At 43.7% G+C, this 22,117-nt stretch overlaps 1 protein-coding gene across 1 annotated transcript; it reads left to right on the top strand.

Moving 5' to 3' along the window:
- Window positions 1–5,414: 5,414 nt before the first annotated feature.
- On the top strand, window positions 5,415–7,558 carry LOC143995855 (E3 ubiquitin/ISG15 ligase TRIM25-like). The gene is made up of 2 exons (XM_077490584.1): window positions 5,415–6,032; window positions 6,389–7,558. The coding sequence occupies exons 1-2, from the start codon at window positions 5,421–5,423 to the stop codon at window positions 7,556–7,558; spliced, it is 1,782 nt and encodes a 593-aa protein (XP_077346710.1). The 5' UTR covers window positions 5,415–5,420.
- The last annotated feature ends 14,559 nt before the right edge of the window (window positions 7,559–22,117 follow it).

Below are 22,117 nucleotides of genomic sequence, written 5' to 3'. Positions count from 1 at the left end.
CGCACACGCGTGTGCCGATGCTCGCGGCCACAAGCGATCGTGAGCTGGAGACACAGAACAGGGACGAGTGTGTGTGTAAACATGCACTTCCCTATTTTGTTTTGACAGGAGGGACAGATTGTGTGTTCCTATTAGCTCGGAAAATCCGCCAATTCCTGTAGTTAGTCCCCCCCCCCCCCACCGCTTCAGTTAGAATCACCTCCCAGGGAACACAGTTAACCCCTTCACTGTCAGTGAAATTTTTATAGTAATCAATGCATTTTTAATCGCACCGATCGCTGTATTAATGCCATTGTTAGGAATATTCTCTTGTGATCAGTCAAAACTCCAGATGTATTGAGAAGAAGACCAATTATTTCTGATGTGGCCCACAAAAGGAAGACATGCTTACAAGACAAAAGCTGCAGTAAAAGTCTCACAAAAGAATGTGCCTCCCCCCTCCTTATACCCTACAAGTATATCACCTCTATGCTTCTATTGGCTGAGGAAACATAGATAACGTGTCTGGTACAAACTAGTACTTTATTTTGGCTATCCAGGTTTCCTGTACAATCTTATGCTATCATATATAGTTAAACCTAATCATCCTACAACTTACTATGGAGTTAGTTAAGACAAAACAACACAGCAAGTTAATACAACAACGTGCTCAGAAGTCATTTTAAAAATCAGTCTCAGGAATATTGTTTTTCTAATAGTCACACCATAAACATTTAAAACTTTTCTAACAGCCATTGGTTCCAAAAATGTGTCAAAATTGTCCGATGTGTCCACCATAATGTTGCAGTCATGATAAAAATCGCAGCTCGCCGCCATTACTAGTAAAAATAAATAATAAAAATGCTATAAATCTATCCCCTATTTTGAAACGCTATAACTTTTGCACAAACCAATCAATATACACTTATTGCGTTTGTTTTTTTTAACCAAAAATATGTAGAAGAATTGGGTATAACGTCGCATGACCGTGCAATTGTCAGTTAAAGCGACACAGTGATGGATCGAAAAAAGTGCTGTGGTCAGGAAGGGGGTAAAATCTTCTGGGGCTGAAGTGAATGATCCCACACCAAAATAAAAAAAAAAAAAAAACACACTCCCCTCCCAAAATCAGCAGATCAGAAAAGGGAGGATGAGCGAGAGCACCCCCTCCCCTTTAACAAGGGGGGTCCCCAGATGCAATACTCTCCCCTATGTGAATGAGTATGGGGTACATTGTACCCCTACCCATTCACCAACAAAAAATGTCAAAAAGTAATTAAATTTTTGACAATTCCTTTGTTAAAAAAACTCCCGCGATGTAAATCCATCGTCAATCCTGCTGCACTGAAAAACCCCAATAAAATGCTCTGCCTTCATTGACTGCCGAATGCCTCCTCTGCTGTTTGACAGTTCATATAAAGGTAAGGGTGGGGCCACCTGGTGACACCACCCTCTTGTAAAGTTGCCGACCCAGCATGCATCAGTCCATGATGTCACAAGGGGGGGGGGGCAGTGCCACCAGGTGATGCTGCCCGGTGGCCCTCTCCCTTACCTATATAAGAACCGTCAAACTTTGGAGGAGACATTTGGAAGTTGACCGTTAATGAAGGTGCAACATTTATTTAATTTTTTTGATTTCCTGGTGCAGGTGGTGGGGCTTGATTGACAATGGATTTACATTGGGGAGCACTTTTTATTTTTAATAAAGCACTTGCCAAAAACTGACAGTTTTTATTACTTGTTGACACATTTGTGGTGAATGGGTATGGGTACACTCATTCACATGTGGGGGCTGGGATCTGGGGGCCCCTCTTGTTAAAGGGGGCTTCCAGATTCCAATCAGCCCCCCGTCTGCAGACCCACACAGCCGAGGTTTGCGGGGAAGAGACCCCATCAACATGGAAACAAGGTACTTTGGGGTGGGGCGGCAGAGCCCTCAAAGCACCAACCCATGTTAAGGGCATGTGGCCTGGTATGGTTCAGGAGGGGGCCACTCACTCATCCACCCCCCCACCTGACCTGCCAGGATGTAAGCTCGATAAGAGTACGGTATGGATTGTGGGGGGGAACCTCACACCATTTATTTTTTAACTTTGGATTTAAAATTCATACCAGACCTGAAGGGGGACCCCACGCCATTTTCTTTACCTGCTTTTTTCCAGCTTTCAGCGGGGGAGCCCATTGACAGCAGATAACTCATCGGTTGTTAAGGATGTAGTAGCCAGCTTCCTGACCCAATTCCTGAACAAGCAGCTCTTGCTGCACCCTGATTGTGCAAAGCATCGCCCAATCAGGGTGCAGAATGCACTGTGCAGCGCATTCAGGGCGAACACCCTAAAGATTCGGGTGTTCCCCGAACAGGGTGAAAAACCAACATTTGGCCTGAATGCATGCTTGGGCCGAACCGTTTGCCCAACACAAATTCCCACCAGCGCCCTTGGTGTCTTCACACTTGTGCTCTTCCAGCTTCTGACAGAGCTCCAAAAAGCATTCATATTTTTGTTAATTTTCCCAATTGCAGGGTGTGTTGATGACGAAGGTCTGCTGACGATCTGGGATGGACCATCTACATAGGCATTTGGAGAGTGAGGTAGATTTATTGTGGACACTCTTTTTTTTCCTTGATCTTCCTGAGCAGATGTCTCTTCTTCCCACTTAGCCTCTTCTGCTCCCTCAGTGACATCCCCACCGTAGCTGTCGTCCCGGCTAGCTTGTGTTCTGAAATACAAATAGATTATTGTTTAGGCACAACATATAGAAAAACCTCAAACATGATAGTAGCTTACTCTCTTTTTGAGGAACGGCTTTAGGAAATCCAGGTCCCCGGCATGGGCATATGGTCTGACAAATTTCTTTCTGATCCACTACTCCCCTTCTTCAGTTTTCTCCGGTATCGGTTGAAACTGTCCCAAAGGCTCCTCCAGCAGGTTTGTAAGGATTGTACTACAAAGCATAACAAAAATACGAGATAACATTGTTTCTTTTTAGGTACCTGGCGATTCATTTGTTGGTCCTCTTCGGGATTTATGTATCTCCCAATCACCTTTTGAGACCTCTGATCCTCTGTCTATTCCAGGTTTTCCACCTCTCCCTTAGTCAATTTAGTCTCACCTGGGACACCCAGTCAATGCTGTGCAGCCTACGGAGAAAACAGGTCTGATCTGTTGGAGCTAAAGGTTGGTAAACCTATGTATGGGTGGGCTGACAGCCAGTAGACTTGGTCAGCCTATACTGTAAGTTAGTATTACTGACGTTGAGAGAGGTGAGACACGGCTAGGTTTTTGTTTTGTTGGAAGTTTAATTTTTCCTCTGAAGCATTGTACAACACCTGGAAATGGCACCAGTAATGTCACTGCTGTTTGTCATAACATTACTGGACTGGTACTGAAATGCACACACTTTCGTTGAAGATTTTCTTGAACAATATTGGTTTCCTCCATAAAGGGTAGATAGTTGTCCTAAATTAAATAGAATTGTTCTTGCCCTTCAGCCTTAAAGCTGAACTCCACCTTTACTGTAGCTTTGACTAGTTAATTTGGGTGAACCTGGCTGGTCTATATTAAAGGTTCTACTGTATGAAGCTTGAGCTATATACTATACTGTATACAGCGATGTGATCCAGCAGGCGAACAGGAACTTCCCTTCCCACTTTGGAACAAAATTGAGTTGGGTTGAGTGCTGACCTGAGGACTGATCCATAGACTGAAGAGGGCTCTGGCTTGAGGACTGATCCATAGACTGAAGAGGGCTCTGGCTTGAGGACTGATCCATAGACTGAAGAGGGCTCTGGCTTGAGGACTGATCCATAGACTGAAGAGGGCTCTGGCTTGAGGACTGATCCATAGACTGAAGAGGGCTCTGGCTTGAGGACTGATCCATAGACTGAAGAGGGCTCTGAATTGAGGACTGATCCATAGACTGAAGAGGGCTCTGGCTTGAGGACTGATCCATAGACTGAAGAGGGCTCTGACCGGAGGAGTGATCCATAGATTGAAGAGGGCTCTGACCCGAGGAGTGATCCATAGACTGGGGTGGGCTCTGGGATCTGGGGGCCCCTCTTCCAGATTTCCGATAAGCCCCCCATCTGCAGACCCCCAAAGCCAAGGGTTGCGGAGAAGAGACCCTGGTCCCCATCAACATGGAAACATGGTGCTTTGGAGTGATCCATAGACTGGGGAGGGCTCTGGGTAGAAAAAAGGAAATGTGGGTTACAACCAGTAGTGCCAGACTAAAAATTAGACATATGTGGTGTGTGCAGAAAAACAGGAGGGGGGGTGAGCCGGACACAGTGCAGTACACAGGACAAACGCTGCATGATTGTATTCCATAAGGAGAACCCTACACAGTGTTCTATGTAGGATGAGTTTAGTACATATTATACTGTCTAAGGAGACATGCATTGTCTGGACTGGTGATGAAGCTGGATGAGGGATTTATTAGAATTAAAGAGTGGATTGATATTTTGTATTCAATTTTTAATTATCCTGAAGTGTTTAATGATGGTACTCAGTGGAGTTACACATAAAGCTGATATTCATAAAAAGGTAGATGGGCATCTTTATCCAAATAAGGGGTCTTCTAGTTGAGTTTAAAATTAAGTGCTGGTATCCTGTATATTAATGTATCTGATTTGGTAATTTAAGGTGAGGTGGACAAGCCAGCAGCTCTTGGGTGGACGAAGCACATTGTGATGTTAGTGTATTTGTAGACTAAACAATGATTCCACAGCTTATTAATGTCCTTTATTTGGGATTCCTATGACTACCAGAGGTGAGCTTTACTTACTGTGTATGCTTAAGCCTGGGACACTCTAATCGTTTTTTAACCATCCAACGTTAGTACAGTGATCTCCCCTGATGAGCTGTTGTGTTCTGATGTTGACAGCTCCTTGTCAGAACGCTCCGAGCAGCTCTCATTGCCATTGGCTGAGAACCCTCATTAGGAGTCGGTCGGCTGCTCGTTTTCCAGCATGCTCGTCTGACAAAAGCCAGCATCTGTTGGACCAGCTGACATACACACATGGGACAAATGTCTGCCATTTTTTATTGAATTGGCCGATGTCTCCCAACATTTGACCCATATATACTAGGCATTAGGTGCAGGGAATGCTTCTGTCATCTATGATTGGTTGTCTGCTTTGTCATCTTCCTAGCAGGATAGCTCAGGCAGGTAATGGAGTACATTGATTAGTGCAGCAATCAGTTGGCTCAGGCGCTGATCAAATATGTTTTCCAAAATTCCCATTTGAAAAATCTATCATTAGACTGACTTTTCTCCATTGGGAGCAGTCATAGGATCAAAATTCACCCAGTCCTTGTTGAATGGCAAACTATTGATCGATCTTTGGCCACCTTCAGTCTTTCTTCACCCTCCTGTAGGAATGTACAGAACAGGTGAGTGTCAGAGACTTTCACTGTCCTTTCTCTCTTCTGTTGTCAGGAATGGCATCTGCTGATCTGAGGAAGGAGCTGGAATGTTCCATCTGTCTGAACATTTATACAGATCCTGTAACACTGAAATGTGGACACAACTTCTGCCGGGACTGTATTGGTCATGCATTGGATACACAGGAGAGATCTGGAGGTTATTCCTGTCCTGATTGCAGAGAAGAGTTCCAGGATCGGCCTGCACTGCGGAGGAACATCACACTGCGTAACATAGTGGAGAATTTCCTGTCTGCTCACCCAGATCAGGAGGAGTCCGGGGTCTTCTGTACTTACTGTATTCACACTCCTGTACCTGCTGTGATATTCTGTCTTCTCTGTGAAGCTTCTCTGTGTGACGATCACCTGAGAGTCCACAGCAAGTCCCCAGAACACGTCTTATGTGACCCCACCTCTTCCCTGGAGAAGAGGAAATGTTCTGTCCATAAAGAACTCCTGAAGTATTACTGCACTGAGGACTCCATCTGTATCTGTGTGTCCTGCAGGCTGGATGGAGATCATCGGGGACATCAGGTGGAGACTCTGGATGAGGCCTCTGAGATGAAGAAGAAGAAACTTAAAAATTTTCTGCAGAAACTGATGACAGAGAGAGAGGAGACGGGCGGCACAGTGGTGTAGTGGTTAGCACTCTCACCTAGCAGTAAGAAGGTCACTGGTTCAAATCCCAACCATGACGCTACCTGCCTGGAGTTTGCATGTTCTCCCTGTGCCTGCGTGGGTTTCCTCCGGGTACTCCGGTTTCCTCCCACAATCCAAAGACATGCAGGTAGGTTAATTGGCTTCTGCCCAAAATTGGCCCTAGTATATGAATGGGGACCTTGGATTGTGGCTCCTTGAGAATAGGGACCGATGTGGGTGTAGCAATGTACAGGGAGAGGGACCATTGTAGACACTCACTCAGGTTGAACTGGATGGACTAGTGTCTTTATTCAACCTAACTAACTATGAAACTATGAAACTAGGAGACGGAGAAAAGAGTCCAGAGTCTGCAGGAACACAGGAGGAAAGTACAAGGAAAAGCAGATGATGAATCGGAGAGAGTCACTGCCCTGTTCAGAGATCTCAGGAAACATCTGGAAGACCTGGAGAAGAGAGTCCTGATTGAGATCTCTTGGCAGGCAGAGCGGGTCTCTCTACCACTGTCTGATATGATCCAACAGCTGGAAATAAAGATAGATAAGCTGTCTAAGAAGATGGGGAACATTGAGAAGTTGTGTAACATGACAAATCCACTGATTGTCCTACAGGAATCAGACACCGGTGACTTGTGTGATACTAAGGATGGAGATGATGAGGACAGAGAGAGACATGAGGAGCTCCTCCATGATGGAGGGGATCTGGATGTGGCGGGGATCTCGCACACATTACACAAAGGTTTATCTGATATCATGTCTGGGGTAAATGTACAGAAATATAGCGGCACACGTGTCTATCCACATTCTACTACAAAGGATAAAGGTCATATCATTGCTGAACCATCCAGGAGATGTCCCCAACCCACCCCCGCCATACAACACTCACACAGCCATGCCGGGGGACCAACTATTGGGGCTGTACAGCCAACATTGGGGGTGTTGGGGGTTACAGACATATTACTGGATGTGAGCACAGCTGGTAATAATATACATATATCAGATGACAGGAAAACTGCCTCCTGGTCATCAACACATCAGAATCGCCCAGAAAGACCAGAGAGATTTCAGTGTCCTCAGGTGATGAGCAGTCGGAGTTTCTCCTCGGGGAGACATTACTGGGAAGTGGATGTCGGAGGGTCAGATCTGTGGAGAGTCGGGATGTGTTACCCCAGTATAGACAGGAGAGGAGAGCACTCTCTGATTGGATTTAATAAGAAGTCCTGGGGTTTGAGGTTGAGAAATGATCAGTATTCAATTTGTTGGGGGGATAATCAGTGCTCAGTGATACATGACAATAATCAGATCCCATTACCCAGCAAAGTCTCCAGTAACAGAATCAGGATATTTGTGGATTATGAGGCCGGGAGGATCTCCTTTTATAAATTGTGCGGCTCGCTCCGACACCTCCACACCTTCACCACCACCTTCACTGAGCCCCTCCATGTGGTTCTAGGTGTATGGGAAGGTTGTATAAAGATATCTGGGAGGAATCGGATCTGAGAAATCTGCTCAGAGACTGGTGACATCACAGGGCGGAGAATCCGATTGGGGAAATAGTTGGCCAATGGAAGAAGAATCAACGTTATTGATTTATTTATAAAAGTTGCAGGCTGTGGGGCCATCATCTTCATCCAGGAGCAGGAACATGCATGCAGGAGGTCAGATTTTTCAGACTTCACTGGCTGCATGCTTGTTCTAGTTAAAGGCAAGGTAGTATAGCCTGGGTCACGTGAACAGGCCCAGTCCCCGTATCTGCACAGTCTATCTGTAGCCCCAATTTTTTTTTTTCCGTTTTGACATCAGGAAGGATTAGAACCTCTGTCTTATCCTCCTCCTTTTCTTTTATTTTTATTTTTTTTTTTTTTGATATTTTTACTGCAATCTGAGGCTCTATCAGAAAATGTTCCTGTTATTTCCTGTCCTGCTGACAATGATTTACAAGGCAAGGAAGTGAAGGGAACTACTGAATCCGAAACAACGGATTCAAATGTTTTCTTTAGTCCTTCAGTCAAATAAGGGTTGGCTAGGTTTGGATTTCTGTGTCCTTGTTGAAAATTTTCCTTAATTTCCTGTCTAGCCCTATGTTGTCACCAGGACAGGAAAGTATGGAAAACTATCTAAAGGAGCCCCCAGTAGCAGTAAAAACCTGACTCTAGTCCTGTGAAAAAAGTTCAGCACTATGTTACAATACATATAATGGCACAATGTGAACGTGAACCACTAAAAACATTACATATAATGGCACAATGTGAACGTGAACCACTAAAAACATTACATATAATGGCACAATGTGAACGTGAACCATGAAAAAGCAAATAAATACAAAACAATGTTTAAAAAATTGGATTAAATAAGTGGATTCACTTATTATCCTTCGGATATTTAAACATTGTTTTGTATTTATTTGCTTTTTAATGGTTCACGTTCACATTGTGCCATTATATGTATTGTAATATAGCGCTGCACTTTTTTTCATATTGATGCTTTTGGTCTATAGCCGTGTTGCCTGCTGGGTTACATAATATATTTTAGTTGTGATTTTACTGCGCAGTACATACTTTTTTTTTTTTTATGTTTCTAGTCCTCCCCGCACTCCATCCAAAACCCGAAAAAATAGGTTTTGTCTCCACACACTTTATTATCCACAATGAGAATTTCCAAATTCTGTTCTCTCCAGGTTTATTTTCAAGTAATTAAACTGTTGTTATTGATTTTACTGTGATTGGCTGTAATAATTGTCACTATTAATACAGCCAGTGCTAGTCTTGTTCCTATTGGTTATGATGTAGGTGGGGGCGGGGACTGATATCTGTCAATGTAATTTTCTTTCCATAATGTGTAAATGATGAACAGATGTCGGTGATCGGCGATTTATTCCAGCCATGTTCTAGGTGTGGTATTGTGGACAGGTGACAAAGGGGGGGGGGGGGGTGTATAATTTGATAAGAACACGTTATTATATGCTTTACACATGTTATGTTGGGTTCTTTCTAAATTAACAGGCTGGATTGCTTGAAGGACTTTTCAAAATGATGTTATTGCAACAAATTTATTCTCCGGATCCTTGGAATGTTCTGTTGTGGAATATAGAGACAGTTGGTCTCTTTGTCCTACAATGAGGTATTTGGGAGTCTGGAGGTCGGTCAAGCTGATAAGATGTTCTGAGATAACAGTCTCTTGTAATTTAACAACGAGCTGACTTGTGAAAATTCTTAAGTTAATGATTTCATGACAACCGTCCAAAATTGCAGCTTAAAGTCTCATTTTTAGATCAGATAGTCCTGGGTACATCTGCCATGTCTAAGCCCTTGTACACACGGTCGGAGATTCCGACGGAATGTGTCCGATAGGACAGTTTTGTCGGATATTCCAACTGTGTGTGGTCTGCATCGGACTGTTTCCATCGGAGTATCCGACGGACCAAGTTTTCCAACTTGTTGGTAAAATTTTCAGACAAAATGCTCCGATCGAACATACTCCGATCATGTGTAGAGAATTCCGATCGGACAAAGTGCTACGCATTCTCAGATCAAATTCCTACACCAAAGCTATTGGCTACTAGAGTGAACGTAGTCCCATCGTAACGAAATAACGTCATTGCGTCAGATTTTCTGACAACTTTGTCCGACCATGTGTATACAACAGTTTCGGACAAAATCCGACGGATTTGGTTGTCGGAATCTTCGACCGTGTGTACAAGGGCTAAGGATCTCTTCACTCATTACCCTCTCTACTTCCTAATTTTTACTTTCGTTTATAAAGTTTTTTCCAAATAAACTTTCAGAACCTTCACCATGATCAGATGCTGGTGATTTTCCTTATCACTAGGGGTGAGCTCAGTGATTGAGACAAATGTAAGTTGAGCCCTGGTTGTTTGGATACTGTATATGTCTGAATGCTGAACTTTTAGGGTGTTTGATGTGGACATACATGACCACTTCCAGCTATCAATGGTTGCTGAGATAGTAGTGGGGGATTTTCACCAGCACTGACCCATTCACTTACATGGCTGGGAATCAGAGGGTTTACATCATAGACCAGCCTTTCTCAACCTTTTCAACACAGAGAAACCCTTGAAATAGTTCTCCGGTCTCAGGGAACCCCTGCTAAAAATTAGAAATCTACAACTCCTGATACATTAGTGTGATGGTCAGAGGGAAGAATGGTTCTTACACTTGTGGTCATTGGGAAGAATTACCGCCTAATGCCGCGTACACACGACCAGACTTATGTCCGACAGACTTTCGAAGGAGTTCCGACAGAGTTCTGACGGACTTTCCGAATGAGCGGACTTGGCCACACACAATCACACCAAACTTCGACGGATTCGAACGTGATGACGTACGACCGGACTAGAATAAGGAAGTTCATAGCCAGTAGCCAATAGCTGCCCTAGCGCGGGTTTTTGTCCGTCTGACTAGCATACACACGAGCAAATTTCTCGGTAGGAACTGGGTCCGGCGGAGTTCTGGCGGAAAAATTTGAAGCATGTTCCATTTCTAAAGTCTGTCAGACTTTTGCGAATCAAAAGTCCGTTGCAGCCCACACACGATCGAATAGTCTGCCGGAATCATTCCATCAGACTTTTGATATTGAAAAGTCCACTCGTGTGTACAGGGCATTACAGATAGTTAAAAAGATGAATGGTGTCAGTGGGAACTTATCTGAGAGGCAGAAATTGCCCAATGCTGAAGGAACCCCTAGCAACCTCTGGAGGAACCCTAGTTGAGAATCACTGTCATAGAGTAATAATGGCCATATCTGGACAATGATGTCATCACCACCCCCTGCCCCTTCCCTTTTTAGAGCTGATGACTGGTTGGTGTCATTCAGCTAGTGGTACCACTGAGATCTCCCTTGTTCAAAACATTGTTGTTTTTTTTTAACTTGAGTTTGCATGCAGCATGCATCATAATTGATTTACAATGAGGGGCATTTTTGGTGGACTCTTTGTTTTATAAGGTCAAACATTTGGTTCGATTTATTTCTATGTTTTTTTGTGAATGAGTACACCGTCTCATGTCAAACTCCCACATACTGTAAGTGAATGGGGCAGCGCCTCAACAGTGTGCCAAATGCTTGGATCATAGCTGTAACTTGGTCCTGCATTGAAAAATTGTCATTCAGCGATGGGGAAAAACAATCATCAAGAGACAATATCACCACCTCATCAATGCCTGCAAACCTCCTTTCAGCATCCTCTGAAAAGTAATCCACCATGGATCACTTTCCAGGGGAGCAATAAACCTCACCACTAGAGGGAAAGGAGCCTAAATCTGTTCGGACCCCCTTGAAACCAATCCTCTCCAAGTGTCAAGGGTGACAAGAACAAAATGGCCTGATCTCCTGATGTTAGAGGACCAGTTTAGGATTCCAAAATAGTTTTTAAATATTAAAGACAAAACACACATGCCTGGGTGCTGAACAGCACTAAGAATGAAAGCGTAATCCTTATCACATTTTTTCTGAGCTGCTATCTTTGAATAAAGTCACTCATGGAGATCACAGCCTTATGAACATGTTGGGAACATTCCTAAGGTATGATGTCTCCTATACACTGGACCTTTAGGTGTTGGGTGGAAGGCACAGACACACTGTCCAGCCTGTAAACTTCTGAGAGGCTGAAAGCTGCTGTGGTTGGATGGCGCACCAAACAGTACTAACCTTTTAGGGTGGTATGTGTCCAAGGAAGAATGTCTGGAAGCAGACTGCGTTCCTCCCTGGGATCATACTTCATCTAACATAAGTACCACTTGGTGCTCCATATATCACTATCCAGCCACAGCAGCTGTCAGACTGTTATAGTGTTTTACAGGTGATGGGTGGGACGAAGGGGGAAAATATTAATAGTTTTTTTGTCTGGCACACATTTGACAATTCCTAGAAACAAAATTCAGGTTTAAGAATAAAAGGAGTGATATGAAGTAAAATGATTTGTAGAAAATGTCTGTTTTACATTCTAGAAACCATTCCAAGCCTCAGTAGTAATTGGGAGGAAAACCTATTTCCATCATTGTTGGGCCCTCTAGCTATGTATAAAAGGTGTTGGCATGGTTGGGTTGATATCGATAAGATCCTTTCCTTTCTGGAATCAGATCACTAGCACAGGATAGTTGTGTCATTGGAGGAAAAGTGAGGAGTTGTCTATAGTAACCAGTTTCTATGTTTCTTCTAATAGGCAAAAGCAGATGAGTTCCTCCATCCAATACATTTATATAACTATTTTATAAATTATCCAAAAATTAGAATGACCTAAAAGGGTTATGAGGAGCTATATATTAGTATGAATAGATAATGAGAGATGTCATGTGATCAGTTAGTGGGCAGGGGCAGACCTTGGGACACAAGTTTCATTGGTTGGGGTGATGGGTGGAGAGGAGGAGCAGTCATGTGATGAGGGGTGAATGGTGACTATATCTGGGTGGAGGGGGAATTATACCAAAATTCATTCATCCACAATTATGACTTGGTTGTCTCTTCTGCGCTTCTAGAGATAGGAGAAGATCCAGAAAGTCCAGTGTTCTGTGTAGAGAGCCACTGATACAAAAGTTGTAGTATTTGATCCTGAAGGAAATGTTCTGGGATTATGAATGAAACAATCACCTAGTGTGTGTATAGAGCTATCTGGCCCAAGTGGTGGGTGGGATGTATGTATAGAGCTCTATGGGCCAAGCAGTAGGTAAGTGTATGTATGTATATAGAGCTCTATACATGTGCCAATGCGGTGGGTGGGGTTTGTTTGTGTGTGTATATATAGAGCTCTCTAGCTCATTTGGTGGGTGGGGTGTGTGTGTATAGAGCCTTATGGGCCAAGCGGTGGCTGAGGGGTGTGTGAGTGTATATAGAGCTCTATGGGCCATGCGGTGGGTGGGTGTATATAGAGCTCTAAGGGCCAAGCGGTGGGTGGTGTGTGTGTGTGTATATAGAGCTCTATGGGCCATGCGGTGGGTGGGGTGTAAGTATAGAGCTCCTATAGTCTCCCCGGTCTCACTCACGATGTTTAATGACCATAGCCAATAATATATTCATATTTAATACTTTGTACCGTCAGTCACTGGGCACAGAGTATACACAACACAGAACAGTGAAAGGGGGACTTTCCCATTTATGTACTGTATATACCACCCAAAAAGATCATTACATCCTGTAAAGCTAAACAAATATTCTAAAAAAATTAAAATAAAAAACGTATAGAACTCAGAGCAGGTGAGGAAAAATCTTTAGGTTTGATAAGTAGGAACTAATTAAAAGGTCACTGTAGCCGATGCTTCCATTGAGTATCATTTAAAGTCAGCCAGCATTCTGGCAGATCATTGCAAGAACCTCAAGTTCTCCTATCTGGACACAACATCTATAGAACACTCCATTCTCCAATGAGATGTCAGGGATGTATGCTCATGGTGGTTTGCTGACTAGAGCATGATCCTTGTTTTGTGGAGGAGAGCACTTATGTTGTGAAGGTACAGCTGTAAATACCACTGGCTGCCACTACAGGGACTCCTCTAAAATCTAGCTGGCTGGACACACACAGGCAGATAATGGAAAATTGTATACTTACCTGATGGTAATTATCTTGGTTATTATCTTTTCCTGATACATAAGCATGGCAGCATATACAAATGGGTAGGCTCCAGCCCCCTGCCCAATCACAGGACCAATAATTTGTACTCAGTCTCAATGAGAGATCCAGTAAGTATGTGATAAAGGAACACATGGAAAAGACCTGGGGTGTGCCAAAAGTCACGTGGTCAGTATGCCTAAAGGGGGCAAAAAATAAAGACGGTAGGGTGAATCAGTAACAGATTTATTGGAAGTAACATGACGTTAGTCAGCCAAATGCCTGAGCCATCTCAACATGAGGATCCGGGATATATCTAGTGTGAAGTTTGGGGATACAAGCTCCGCGGGATTAAGTGCATAAACCGTTGTCAGGTGAAACCAAAATATATTTATTTATAATTAAATCAAAAATAAAGCTTTTCTTCAGCATGTAAAAACTGTCAATTAAAGTCCGCTTGTCTTCAGCACAAAATACAAAAAGAAAAGCACCTACAGTTCTGTAGAAAGGTCTTCACCAAAAAGAGTCCTTGCAGAGATCTTTTTGCAGCCCCCAAAACAGCAAATAGCAAATATAACAGCACAGCCAGACAGCTCCTCAGACAGGTGTTCATCTCCTTCTCCTCCTCACCACACCTCTCTGTCTACTTCCTGTCTTTATAGGCTGTCTGTCTTCCTGGAGGCCGATAACCCCCTGTGGTCAGGGAGGGAAGCTCTTTCCCACCCAAATGTCACTTTAGAGCCTCCCAAATTCCGGGTCCCAACTACCTCTCTTAAAATATAGAGAGGACCGCGAATCAGTCGTCTCCCGAAAACTATACCCGGAATCTGTCACCCATTTTTGGGTGACCCCCTGAGGCCTACCATGATTCCCTTAAAGGGACCACATCCCGAATATAGGCACCACATAGTACTCGTCCAGGACCCAACCTTGGCGTCCTGTACACTAGCGAAACATGCAGATTTCCATCTCCCCAACTTTTTGATGACATAAGCCGGGATCCCCTAGCGAGAAGCTGCAGAAGCCGTCCCAATTCTAAACGAGTGACCAGAAAGTCCTGCAGGGTTCAATCCTAGGTTGGACCATAACTTGCAGCAATGCCTGGTGAACTGTGCCATCGTAAGGGGAGCATGAGGGAAGGGTAACAAGGGATTATCCTTAGGTTTGCTTGAGACCAGTGCCATGAGTTGGTCCAAAACTGCCACGGGGCACTATGTACTGCCGGATTTGATAAACCTAACATCCGTACCAGCCCCAAACTGCTGTGCCTTACATGCAGTCATATGCAAACTGAAATGGTCCGGATATCTGACCAATTGACTGACCGTGAGTACCCGAGAACCTGAGCTGGGATGGGTTAATTCGCCCGGCCTGAGGAATCCAAAAAAAGCCAAGTCTATGGGAGCTTTAAGGACCAAACTGAGGAGCCTCCCGAAAGACAATCTGTCCAGCAAATCGGACATTCCCCAGAAGATAAGCCCCGTGACCGGAAGTCTGCTGACAGAAGGAGGAGGACAATTCCTTTGGATGCCCCTCAAAATGGCCTTAACTGCATGAGCAGCAAAGATAGAAGGTCTATTCGGATCCTGAAGAGACAAATGGTGCTGAACCCCTGCAAGATATGTCTTAATCGTGCAATGTGACAACTTCAGTTGTGAGTGGCAAAACACAACAAAAGCCAACAGATAACGAACATCATAACCATCACAACATGGGTACCGGGACTGGAAAACCTGGAAGGTCTTCCAGGCCGAGGCGTAAGCCTTCGTGGTGTTGGTTGATAATGATACATTAAAGCTGCTGCATCAAGCAAATGGGAGTTTAGTCCGTCATCAGAAGTGACGGCTGCGGGCATGGCATGGCGCAAGCGTCTGCATCCGGGACCTCTTGGAAAATTAACGGGAAATTGAGCCGTGACAGAGCATCTACAGCAACATTCTCTACTCCACTGATGAACTTAAAATGAAAATGGAACTGTAGGGACAACCAAATTAACCTGCATACAGAGGACATGATGACCAATGACCTGGATCTACCTTTGTTGATGATCTCCACGGCTGCCTGATTGTCTGTAGAGAAAAACACAGTCTACCCTGACCATGATCTACCCCACACCCGGGCCGCTGACACTATGGGGAAGATCTCAAACAATGCTGATGAATCCGTGAAACTTGGGATGGCCAAGATTTCCTCCAGCCACGGCCCAGCCAACCAGTGGGTGCCAAAAATGGCGGCATAACCTACGGTGGCTGCCACATCCATCCCCACCTGAGGAGAGGATATGGACTCTGCAAGGATAAACAGGGCAATCCCATTCCAATGCCGGAGGAATTTGTCCCACATGTGCAGGTCAGCTAGTGCAGCAGTATCCAGCTTGACCCGGGAGTCTGAATCCGGCGCTGGAGGCAATAGAGCTAACAACCTGGATTTGAAAGACCTACCCTGCAGGAATGATCCTCATGGCAAAGTTAAACATGCCCAACAAGGATAACAGAGGCACCTTTTTTCTTTCATCTAAGTGCAGAATTAAAACTTTTAATATCCCCAGACAAGATTAAAAACACTTACAGAATCAAGGATAAGAAGTGGCATAACGTGGATGTATGAAGCAGGTGATCCGGCATCAGGAGGTCCCAGTGTATTATAACAGCTTTCCAGGGATACCGATATGTAGCAGCAGAAGGTCCCAGGATAACCAGCAGGTGAACACCCCAGGCTCTGGGAACACTGGTGAAGCAATCGTGCCATCTGAGTCAGCGTGGAGCATGAATCCCGGAAATGGCGTCAGCGGGAGGGGACGACAACCAGCATGGACCGCAAACAGGAAATAGGTTATCAAAATGGGACGCGTTTTGGAACTACTGATTGGTTCCTTCTTCAAGCCAATGACAACAGGTTTGTAGAAGCTAAGCTTCTTATAGTCTATGGGCGGAGCTGTGGGTGGGGCTATGGGCGGTGATGAGGGAAGAAAAAAACAATGCTGCAGCAGCCCAGGAAGTAGTATGATCCATGGGCATAGAACTGCACAGTAAACATAAAGACAGCGTGGGATACAGCCCACACACAAAAGACGGCAAGACAAATACAGCAGGACGTTACAAAAGTACATATAAGGACAGGAACTTAAAATCAATGGAAAAATATAAAATAGAACAAAATGCTCCTCAATAGCAGATGCCACTAAGGGGGAGTTGATGGAATATTTCAGTCATATTACATATTAAATGCTAAGATATTCAATGCTAAAATATATATGTGTGTGTGTGTATATGTATATATGTGGTTTATGTAAAATTCATATAAGGTTGACATCATAAAGTGCATAAGTATACATGTGTGCGCATGCATGCGCGCACAAGAAACAATGACAACAGACGTAAAAAAAAAACATAGATGAAGGGAAAAAAACGCATAGATGCAAAAAAAATGCATAGATAAAAAAAAAATATATATATATATATATATTATATGAAAACACACACACACACCCTATAGGAAAAACAGATTACAATTGGACAATATAGGACATACCTAAGGGGAATGTGGAAACTGTATAATTAGCATACATATGAAAATGAGGGTGTAATGGTGAATGAAATTCTAAAGTATGGCACTGATTTCAAAATCCTCATTTAACCCTCCAGGGGCCAATACATTCAAAGAAAAAATCCAATACATCTCTCTATGGCAAAGCTTTCGGAAATGCTCAGCTGGGGGGAGGTCTCTAGGCATCACCTCAATAACCCAAACCATTAAACCATTAGACCATCAGTGGATTTTTTATGGTATTCAAGGTAGTGCCTGGGGATACTATGAATGTTTAATCCATCAGTAATGAAACGCGATGTTCGCCAAATTGCTTACGTAATTGTCTGATAGTTCGCCCAATATAAAAAAAGCCACATGGGCATGTCAAACAATAGACTACATGGTCAGAGGAACATGTGTGGAAGCCCTTGATAGGGTATGTTTTACCTTTCACACAAAAATCCTTCTGGCCATGTTTAATAACCGACAGGTCTTACATAGCGGCTTGCGGCATTAATACATGCCTGAGATGGCTAGAAAGGTTGGAAGAGAACTGGGGGTAATGGCTTGCCCTTAAGTTTACTAGGTGCCACCTTACTTTTAATATTAGGGGCCTTTCTATAGGCAAATTTGGGCTTATTAGATAGGACAGGAAGAAGTTGCTTGTCCTGAAGCAGCAATTCCGTACGATACCCTCCATCTGTCTGTGACGAGAGTGAAATTGGGTGATAAATCGCAAATCATCCTTATTGTTGGCATGGGTGAGAGGACGTGGTTGGATAGGTGTATCTCTGTAGTGAGAATAAGCTGTTTGCACAATATCAGCTGGAAATTCTTTGTTAAGAAATTTTTCTTCCAAGATCTTACTCTGAATGTCATAGTCACTGCTTCTAGTACAGTTCCTTTTAAGTCTAAAGTTTTGGCTTTTAGGTATGTTATTAAACCATTGGGGATGGTGGCAGATTTTATAGTGAAGAAAACAGTTTCCCGCTGTTGGCCTAGTAAAATTCCTTGCATGAATCTCCTTTCCAATGAAGAATAATTCCAAGTCAAGGAAGGATAACTTTTCCTCACCCATGACAGAGGTAAAGTACAAACCCATATTATTATTGTTGCAATGTGCAACAAAATCAGAAACTGTAGATGCATTACCATCCCAAATGATGATCACATCATCTATATACCTGCCATAAAAGATGATGTGGGAAGAGAAGGGGTTGTTATGCCAAATATGAGACGATTCCCAATACCCCATGGTAAGGTTTGCATATGAAGGTGCAAAGTTTGCCCCCATAGCTGTTCCATTAACCTGTAGGAAAAACTCATTGTCAAAATTAAAATAGAGATTGTGGTAATTGCGTGGCAAGGAGTCAATTAAAGATACTGCACCTCATCCCCAACTATATAACAAAAAGAGCGCAACAATGGAAAGAATGGGATTATCACGGTGCCAAAAGAAAAAAAGAAGAAAAAACACAATTATAATATCAAATTTTAATAAATATCACATTCAGAGAGGAGTGGATCAACATGAGGGATGCCCGACAGAACAAAGGGTAACTTGCTCAGGGGTGGTGCCTGAAGCACTGGGGAACAAAAGTCAAATGAGTTCCGCCTTGCGTGCTGATGTCGGGTGAGAGATGCCCCTACGTTGAAGTTCGGCCATTAATCTGAGAATCGTCCAAGACCTCAGGGAGGGCGTGCTGCCGTGTTCCGAACCCCCAGCCTGGGAAGGAGGGACGGACACAAAATCCTTGATGTCTGCGGCCTGAGACATGACCTAATTGACAGTGGTTTAGGAAAACAACCATGTCAGACCTCCACCCGTAACAGTCTGTGACCTTGAAATGGTGAACGAGTGATACATCCATGAAATGGCAACCCCCCAAATAAATACATTTGCCCCCTCCTTTTTTTTTTTTTTGAGTAAGCTTGTGACATTGTGTAGAAAGAGTACCGCAAAAACGTGTCAGTAAGTGAAATGGAAAGAAGCCGAGCCACCAGGTAATTAGAAACGTACACTCAGGCCCTGCAAACCTGAAAATTGTGTCACTCATGTCTATCAAATTTGAATAATAAATCCCCCTCACAGACACCCAGTTACACAGAGCGCCGCATGGAAATGAGTTTTTTTCCCTTTTTTCACAGTCAATCCCCCTCCGAATGCCCCCCCCCCCTCCCGAACAACACCGGCAGTTTGAACCCCCCTCCATCGATGCCTGAGCCTGCACAAAAATTGAGAAAACACCTCAGCAGCCGTACACCTCCTCGATGTGACCCAGAAATGACGCCGGCTGTTGTTTCGGAAGTGAGACGTACGAGTGTCCAACACAACAAGAAACACTCCTAACACCAAAGAAAAGCAGTCGGCCATGAAGGATCAGAGGCTGGCTTTTATCTGCGAGGCTCCACTTACAAATACAGGTAGGCCTACGCCGCCGCCTTCCAACTTGTCAATCATTCGGAATTATGTAAATATATGATAAATAATAGAATTAATGCAATATATAAGGTGAAATATCTTTTATGAACGATTCAATACAATAACAAATAACAAAGTATATTACATTTTTTGGCATATATTTATTTTTATTGTTTTTAATATTCAAAATCTCAGAACAAAACTGCAGTAAGGATTCAGCAAGTTTCGTAGAAGTTTATTGGTTTCTGGAACTCTTTCAATGACCTCATCAGAATCAAGGTTCATTAGTATATACTTTTCAGGTGCCATCAGCATCAAAGAGCTCAAATGCTCTTGAGATACAGAACTTCCTAGACGGGTTTTAATAAACTTCAAGATGGAGAAACTTCTTTTACAGGTGACTTGAATAAAAGATAGTGTAAGAAAAAATTTGTAGGCTAAACCAATGACATTATAGGCATCAGTTAACAAATGATAGCGCTGCACAATCTTATAGCAGCAAATAGCACAGTTCTTACATGCCTTGCAAGATTTGTTGACCAATTCTGTTTCTGTTAATTTGCTTTCCTGGTTTTCCATAGATACATCTTCTACAATACGAAATTCTTCAAGGAGGTGATGATTTCAGCCTGTCCCACTGCATTGCAAAATTTACCAGTTGGAAACGCAAATTTTCTGATGTTGCTCCCTCATCAAATCGAAGTAATCGTTTGCTGAGTTCTTCCATTGCTGGTGCCTGAAGTCTAGATTTTTTTTATCTCAGAAAATCTGGTTCCAAACAATCTAAGTCGGCATAGAGAGTCCCACAGGAGAGAAAGCGGCGATTCATGCTCTCTGTGACCGTATCCAAGATTACATTGTGCACACATATCTCTCATGTACCTGGGTGGATTTGAACCGGGATGCTCCTGGTCCCACAACTGCAGTCTTGTTGTGCCACAGAGGAGCTCTGGAGTTATAGCTATGTTCTCTTATGCCACGTACACACAACCAGTTTTCCTGTGGGATAAACTCTGAAGGTTTTTCCGACAGAGTTCCGCTGAAACTGTCTTGCCTACACACGATCACACTAAAGTCCGACTGTCTAGAACGCGGTGACGTACAAAGGGACTAGAAAAGGGAAGTGTCTCTTGCTTGCTGCAGAGCATGCGTCGTTTTTGGTCTGGCGGAACAGCATACAGACGAGTGGTTTTCCCAATAGGAATTACATAGTTACATAGATACAAGTCCATCCAGTTCAACCTTAAAAACAATAGATAAAATAAAAAATATCTTACAATCCAATATACCCAATTTTATACCCACAGTTAATCCAGAGGAAGGCAAAAACCCCATCAGAGCATGCTCCAATTTGCTACAGCAGGGGAAAAAAAAATCCTTCCTGATCCCCCAAGAGTCAGATTGTCAGGTCACCTTGAGGCCAGGTGACAGATGCACACCGTAGGGATCAGGAGTGCACCGCAAGGTTGTGGACCCTACGGCTGACTGCTGCAGACGGGGGTCAAGGTGATAGGAAGGCAGGGCCGCCAGAACACCAAGATGGATCCCACTGGGGTTAGAGCGTAAGATTCCCTGGGGAGCGGAGTCTAAGAGCCAGCAGGTGTTCACCAGAGCCTCTAGTGGTTAGGATGGACTTGGCTGCAACTGGCTCCAGGTCGCAACCCCCAGGGTCCCCCAGCTCACACCCACAGTAGGCAACAGGAGGATAGGGATGGTGAGGGACAAGCCAAAGTCGGGGCCACAAGCAGACAGGAATAGTCAGGGACAAGCCAAAAGGTCAGGATCACAGGCAAACAGGGATAGTCAAGGACACGCCAAAGTCGGTAACGTAACAACAGCAGCGCACACGGTAGGTAACAGGAAGCTAACACACAAAGGTTGATCAGCGGGGTTGGCCTGCAGTGCACAGGTTAATATAGAGTTCTCTGATAGGAGCTAGGGTGGAGCCATGCCAGAGGATGGATTACAAAAGGAAGTCAGATGAGGGTCGCCTGGTCTCTAGAGATGAACACATGGAGACAGGTAAGCAGACGAACTCTATTGCATAACCATGACACAGATTTTCTCTGTATCAACATTACCTATAAATGTCAGTACCCAGTTATATTCTGTACATTTACTGTGAAGAAACCTTTCCATATTTTGGAGATGAAATCTCTTTTCCTCTAGACGTAAAGAGTGGCCCATTGTCCTCTGGGTTGGTCGTAAAGTGAATAACTCAACACCAAGTTTACTATATGAACCTCTTATATATTTGTACATGTTGATCCTATCCCCCCTTATTCTCCTCTTCTCAAGAGAGAAAAAAATTCAGTTGGTTTGGTTCTGTCGGAAATATTTAGAACATGTTCTATTTCTAGGTCCTTCAGAATTTTCTAAAAAAAAAAAAAGTCAGATGAGGCGCACACCCACGATCGGAATATACAATGAAAAGATTTTGTCGGACATTCCGCTTGTGTTTGTACGCGGCATTAGTTTGATGCATTACCTTGGACTCAATAGCCCCACCTGCTGCCAGCTGTGGACAATCTACAATCGAAGCAGTCCATAA

Source organism: Lithobates pipiens, unplaced genomic scaffold (assembly GCF_037356315.1).
Source record: "Lithobates pipiens isolate NorthernLeopardFrog02 unplaced genomic scaffold, aLitPip1_a1.2 Scaffold_19, whole genome shotgun sequence".
NCBI classification, from domain to species: domain Eukaryota; kingdom Metazoa; phylum Chordata; class Amphibia; order Anura; family Ranidae; genus Lithobates; species Lithobates pipiens.
This window is presented reverse-complemented; position numbering and strand designations above follow the sequence as displayed.

Excerpts from the sequence above, each read along its gene's own strand:
- LOC143995855 (XM_077490584.1), top strand. The coding sequence starts at position 5,421 with ATGGCATCTGCTGATCTGAGGAAGGAGCTGGAATGTTCCATCTGTCTG. Across the intron at positions 6,033-6,388 it reads GAGAGGAGACGGGCGGCACA|ACGGAGAAAAGAGTCCAGAG; the intron begins GTGGTGTAGTGG and ends TGAAACTAGGAG.